The sequence below is a fragment of the Vigna unguiculata genome, chromosome 6 (genome assembly GCF_004118075.2).
Source record: "Vigna unguiculata cultivar IT97K-499-35 chromosome 6, ASM411807v1, whole genome shotgun sequence".
In the NCBI taxonomy this organism is placed as follows: Eukaryota; Viridiplantae; Streptophyta; class Magnoliopsida; order Fabales; family Fabaceae; genus Vigna; species Vigna unguiculata.
The window spans coordinates 25,818,066-25,824,607 of NC_040284.1; the positions used below are offsets into that span (position 1 = coordinate 25,818,066).

The window sequence follows — 6,542 nt, forward strand, 5'->3', positions numbered from 1 at the left end:
AGAATTAGCTTGTCTACCAATTAGGACAAGTCTACATTCATGTATACAAGGTTCTCATTATGATGCACTTCAGGCAAATTTTTAAAATGTAATTTTCTTAAGTTAGTTCTATAGTATGGCGAAATAAAAGGTTGCAGCTATTTAATTGTCTGCTAAAGAAAAGACGTTTCAATTCAAATGGCTTTTCTTAAATAACATGTAAAATAACAATTTCCTTATCTGTTTTTAATACATAGTTACCGTAACACAGAAGAATTATACAATCTCTCTGCAGAAACAGCTATTTGGAGTTAAATTGATGATGATACAAAACGCATGTAGCCATTCATATATTTGAAAAAATTCAATGCATGCAAATGACAGTAATTTATAATTTAATTAAATATTCAATTCACTGGCAAGAAATCCATAGTTGTGTATGTATACGCTAATGCTGTGGCTGTTGAGAATTTCCTATGGATACAATTTGTTGTTTTAGGTATACCATTAAAGTGTTCCTTCGGCGGAGATGGATCATGATTGACGAAGGACATTTTCTAATTACTTAGAAGACCCAGCTTGATCCTTGCAATAAGAAAATCATGGGCAGGAGAATCATTGGTACAGGGCTGTATTAAAAAGGCTAAAAGATTACCAAAAAATTTATTGGACAACAAAATCTACACTTTTGAGAAAAACAACGCTGTACAATGTGGCTCCAACTCAATTTTTGGGGCTTCATTTAACAGATAGCGGCTTTGAAACTTACATGCTTTTCAAGCCTTGGTAGGGCTCAAGGCAATACTGCCATAATAAGATATAACATTATCTGGTTATCACCATTGCTTTTTTCCCTTTTTCTTTCTCTTGCTGCTGCTACTGCCACTCGCACTAGCACCACCACCACTACTACTAGGACTTTTCATCCCATTTCCAGATTTGGGTGATGGAGTCTCTGTTGCAGTACCACTAAAATTGTCAAACACACCTGCCTGGACTGCATTTTGTAACCATTCAAAGAATTCTTCCTCAGTCATGGTTTCTTCCATATTAGGTGTTGGCATCCGCCCACCTCTTTGACCTGAACTAGTTCCCTTGCCAGAATTATTCTTGGACATTAAACTGGTGTTAACATGGAAACTTGGTTTATGAGTGTTCGCTGGACATCTCATGCCCTGCAAGAAATTTGTTCATCAGCAATGCCTTGTGAATCTAATCTAATCTCCTCATAAGTCTCAATGAGTAAGTTATGCAGCATGAACATGTGAAATTGTTAACAACCAGACAAGACAGAGATGACGTATCTAGCATACGGAAACTATAGAAATGTCCATGTCACTATTTTACATTTCATTGCTAGAGAAAACAGTTTTTTATCAATTCCTACTTCAATTACCTGACAGATATACCATTCGGTGGCGTCGTATATCCTGCTACCAGCACACACATACGCTGAAGGAGCATCCACCTAAAGTAAAAACAATTCAAAGCATTAAGCAAAAATGTATTCTGGCTGCATCTCAGATAACCATGAATTGGCTCAAGATAAAATTTGAACTACATGTTTCAAAGTGTTCTCCAATGAGATTTTCAAAACAATACAATGATTCTTACCTTCTGCAATAAGCCAAAAAGAAATGGTTGGGAAGATTGTTCAACCCATCCATCCCCATCCTTAGCTTGATGAAAATCTTGGCAATCCTTTAAAACAAAAGACCCCACCTTAAAACACTGCTATCATATGTGTGAAAAATACTCTGTAGGGAAAATACGCAGATAACAATATTGGCAAATATTGTGCAATTTACTGATATATGAAGCCAATTGTCCGTTAAGAAAGCTGGGCTTGATTGAGAACAAAAAAGATTAAGAAGAAACCTGGCACCATCTTGCCCGAGACTTTTGTTTCTTGGTGTGTATCCAGAGATGAAAACCACCACACCTTTTACAGGCTATTCGCCTTGAATCACCAAATGGGTCCTTGCCATCGGCATCAGACCGTGCAAATCCTGAAGGAAATAATCCATGCCTACCATTCTGACAAATTAGTTGCATTCAACAGCAAGAGTTAGACAAGAGTATAATTAAATCAAAAGCTAAATTGCAAGGTTCTCTAAATGGCCTACATAGTAAAAGCATGTCTAGAGAAAAAGAAAAACAGCTAACTGCACCTTCCATATACAGAACAATAAATGCATCAGTAAAAGTCAGATGCATATCCAAAAAAGTTATGTACAAATATTCTAAAATTAGTCAATACAATTGCATTGTTTGGAATGCTAGTATCTTAACTTGATCTATGCTATGAGGAGAGGTTAAGTTACTTCAAGAGTAATGGTGAGAAAATTATTATCTACCTACCTGCCTACCTACATATACATACACACAGACATATATACACCAGAGTAGAAAAACTTCACTAATTTGTTACCATTCACAAACAACAACATTCATCCTTAGTTTTCTATGGATCTTATCCCAAATACTAATGAATATTAATCTTGATCACAATGTGACAATATTATTACGATTCCATGACCCATAATGTTCCCTTCCCACTTCCGAAATACTAAAATTGATAGAAAACAAATGCTTAAATCATACCTTATTAGAAGCATCATGAAATCTACGAAATACACTCAATAGCTCCTCTCTCCTTAGTTCATCATCATAAGCTTTTCGCTTCAAGGAATCCATTAGAATCTGGAAATCGTTACAACCATATAGTATTAGGGAAGAATTATCACTTGGTTTTCAGGATGAAAAAAAAAACTTAAAACTCACCTCATAAGCATTTTGAAGTTTCTTAAATGCTTCAGCAGCCTTTTCATTACCCATATTTTTGTCAGGATGTACCAACATTGCCTGATAATCAGTGAAAAGAGAGGTTGTTTAGAGAATTATCAGGCACAAGAAATAATTGTATGAAGCGTCAAAATCTTAGAAAGAAGCGTCAAAAATAAAGAATGGCTGCAAGTATTTATATTATGGAATGACACTAACCTTTTTCCTATATTCCCGCTTTAGTATTGAAACATCGATATTTTCATACCGCGTCAAGCCCAGTGCGGCATAGTGATCAGAGCAGTTCAACAAACGGACTACTTCATCTTCAGAAGTTACATCAGAATCAACCCCACTAGTTGAAGGGATCCCAGCACTGCGATCTGCCGATGGTCCCGGTCCATTTTCAGAGGAAGAAGCATGTGTTGATCCGTCACTGAATCCAGGTTGACCATACATTCCAGTTCTTTGTTCAAAAGGATTGGATCTACTCTGTTGATCTATGTTTTTCTTGAGGAAGTATATCAGAACATCACTAGAGATAAAAGCTAAATTAAAAGCCACCAGCAAACCAAGCCATCCAACATACAGCCATGCACAATAGACAGAGTACACTGTGGTGATAAGTAGTGCCACCCGTTCATGACTAAACATAAATGCCAATCCTGAATTCGAATAAATTTAAAAATTTAGTAAGTCTGGAAAGAAAATACATCAATCAGCATAAATATATATTGTATATACATACATAAGGCTGTATAACATGCATATCCAACTATATAGAAAGAATGCCACAAAAACAAACACTATGTTCAAATGTAAACAGAAGGGCAAACATATCACCTCCTAGGATGATGAAAAATACCGTTGTCCAAAAGCTACCGTAAAACCACAAGATAACAACTCCAATGATTGCAACAACCAAAATTGCAAGCATAAGCCCAAGAAAAAATCCAATCAAAGCAGCCAGGCCCTAATCAATTACAAAAGCTAGTTAGTATAGTAAGAGAAGAAAAATACAAAAACCCAATTGAGAACACAAATAGAAAGAACAAATGCACAAAACATCCCAAACACAAATGTAAGAAAATATATCTAGAACTAAAGAGTAACATGTTCCCTAAATTCATCCAAATTATCATGTTTGTTACATGTGGAGTTCAAAAGTCAAATAGTTACAAGACGGTGCAACCCAAGCTGATTCAACTGTGCAAAAAACTGAAACAAATTGCACAATAGATTTTGTAATTTGTTATGCACACTCCCAGCCCACACGTTTCTCTATTAATTGGACAAAGCAAAACATTTTCTTCCCTCTCGCTGAATTATCACTACCATATCTTACCTAAAATTGCAACAAGCATCTTAAGACAGTAAACAAAAAATCAAAAGAAATGCATATATAATGAAATAAGATGCAAGTCTACAGAAAGAGAGATAGATTCTCAATCTATCTGTTCAATGAACAATCTTTCATCTCACTGTTCTTTCCTAGAGTAATTAAATTCAATGGTAGGAAATTAACCAACAGAAAATACTACAATACTGATAGTGCATCTACACAAGCAGTGTGTGAGTGTCTTCGAAAAAACTAATAAAATAAAATTAATTAATTATAATAGCTAACACAACCTTCAATCATTAAGATTATTTTCATCAGAATAATTCGATAAAAAAAAACAATGACAAGTGAGACAAGGCTTACCACGACAGCAAGAAACTTGAGCAGCCCTATCATACTAATCACAGAAAATATGCTACACCATATAACAGAGAAGAAGGACGTTGTACCCATTCGTACAAATGAATCAATACCCCGAAGTGCACAATCCAACCAAAATACTGATAATAGGAGCACTACATTTCCAAAATGCATGAGCCACTTCAGAATAACAGGATATGCCTGCACAACTTTCGTTCTGGAATCATGATAGGCTTTAAACATGATGGTTCTAAGAGATACAAACAATGGAGTCTGCCTGGTTAGCCACTCTGAAATTGCTGTGAACATGGAAAACAGTGAAAACCTTAATCTTCTAATCATCACATTATCGGCAATGTCTAATTTATCCACCACACTTTTCAGGTGCAAACTATCCAGTATACTGCTCAATCTACTATTTATACTCTGAAGACCTTGATCACTTCTAGGTAAAGTCCCATTTTCTTCTTGTACTGAAGCTTCAGAATTCAAACGGTCATCCCCAGAATCTCTCTCAAAGGGCAAGGACTCCTCCAGGTCAGGCTTTCCAGCCATCCCTTGCTTCTCTTTCCGAGAATTATTGTCAGACTTTTGCTCGTTGTTAAAGTCATCACCAGAAGAACTTGCATCGCATGCAGTCCGCGCAACACCGGTATCACCGTCAGCGAGGTCCTCTCTTGGGAAAACCTTCACCGGCCCTCCTTTACCATGGCCTTTCATTCCCGGAAGGACACTACCAGAAACCCCTTTTTTGTGATTCAATCCTTGACGGTCCACTCCATTCTTCTGCTGATTACCCTTCCGAGCCATGTAGCTATGAAAACTTTTAGGAAACTACTCCAAAGAAAGGCTCCAACTCATACCATTTCATACTCCACTAGCACTAAGACCTGATTGACACGGGAAAAGGATAGATTAAGCCCAAAATCACCGTGCACAATAAACCCTAAAATCACAGAATAGATAAAATCCCGTACACCACGTGAAGAAATTAAAATTAGGAAATGATTAGGGTTCGAGATAAGGAAGTAAAACAATAATCGAGTGATCACACAGAAGAAACCGAAACAGGTGAAAGCCAGAGATCATGCGAAGAACGTGTACCTCCAACTACGCTGCGCTACCATTAGAGAACATGGAGAGAACGAGCATCAAAAACCCTAAACGCAGAAGGATCGTGTGAGTGTGTGTGTGTGTGGGTGTGACAGAGAGAAAGAGAGTTCTGTGTGAGAGAGAATCAGAGTTGCGAAGGGAATTAGAGAGAAAAAGAGAGAGATAATAACAATTTGTGCATTTTGTTTCTTGACGGAGGACTGGCTAATGTGTCATCCACTCACTACTCGCATTTTCAACGCAAACCACTTTAATGCAAACGGAGTTACCATGTCACCAACCAAACACACCTTAATTCACGTGTTCCCCTACCTTCTCATGCTAATTAATGTGATTATGAAAAAAGTTTGAGTCCATTATCAGTAATTAGCATATCACATTATTTTTACATTATTGTTTTTTCAAAAAAATATTAAACTTTATCTGTCCTAATCTACTCCAAAATGAGGTGGATGTTTAATTTTTCTTTCTTAATTAGTGTTCTTTAACAAATATGGTGTTAAATTATATTGAAATTATTTGAGGCATATTTGCCTTACTTAGAAAAAATAGGTTATACCGGAAAGATAAATTTACACTCATCCAAACATAAATTACTGTAATAAGTTTGTTTCTTCAAAACCCAATTTTATGTCAGGATGGTTTTATAAAAGAAAATATAAATGATTTTTTTTCCTTCTACATTTTTCTTTTGCTTTAAACTGTCATAAATTATATGATTTATTTCGTTTTATAGTTAGGCTTAAATAATTTGTTATCCCGTAAAATATTATTTTGGTTTTTATTTTTTATTTATTTTTAGATATCAGTGTATTAGATTAAGTTAAATTTATTCTAAAACTTTTAACCTAAACCAAATTAAATTGGTTTAATTGGATTGAGTTAAATTCGAGTTTCCTATTTTTTTTTTTAGTATTGAAATGGATTGGGTTATCAATTTAGTAAATTAAAAATATATTGTAAC

At 35.5% G+C, this 6,542-nt stretch overlaps 1 protein-coding gene across 1 annotated transcript; it reads right to left on the reverse strand.

Annotated features, from left to right (window-relative positions):
* Positions 1–519: 519 nt before the first annotated feature.
* On the reverse strand, positions 520–5,847 carry LOC114187738. The gene is made up of 10 exons (XM_028076090.1): positions 5,570–5,847; positions 4,469–5,355; positions 3,607–3,736; positions 2,983–3,428; positions 2,764–2,844; positions 2,584–2,682; positions 1,858–2,016; positions 1,594–1,680; positions 1,376–1,447; positions 520–1,154 (listed from the first exon to the last, which is right to left on the reverse strand). Exons 2-10 carry the CDS (start codon positions 5,273–5,275, stop codon positions 816–818), a joined length of 2,220 nt encoding a protein of 739 aa, XP_027931891.1. The 5' UTR covers positions 5,276–5,355; positions 5,570–5,847; the 3' UTR covers positions 520–815.
* Between the last annotated feature and the right edge of the window lie 695 nt (positions 5,848–6,542).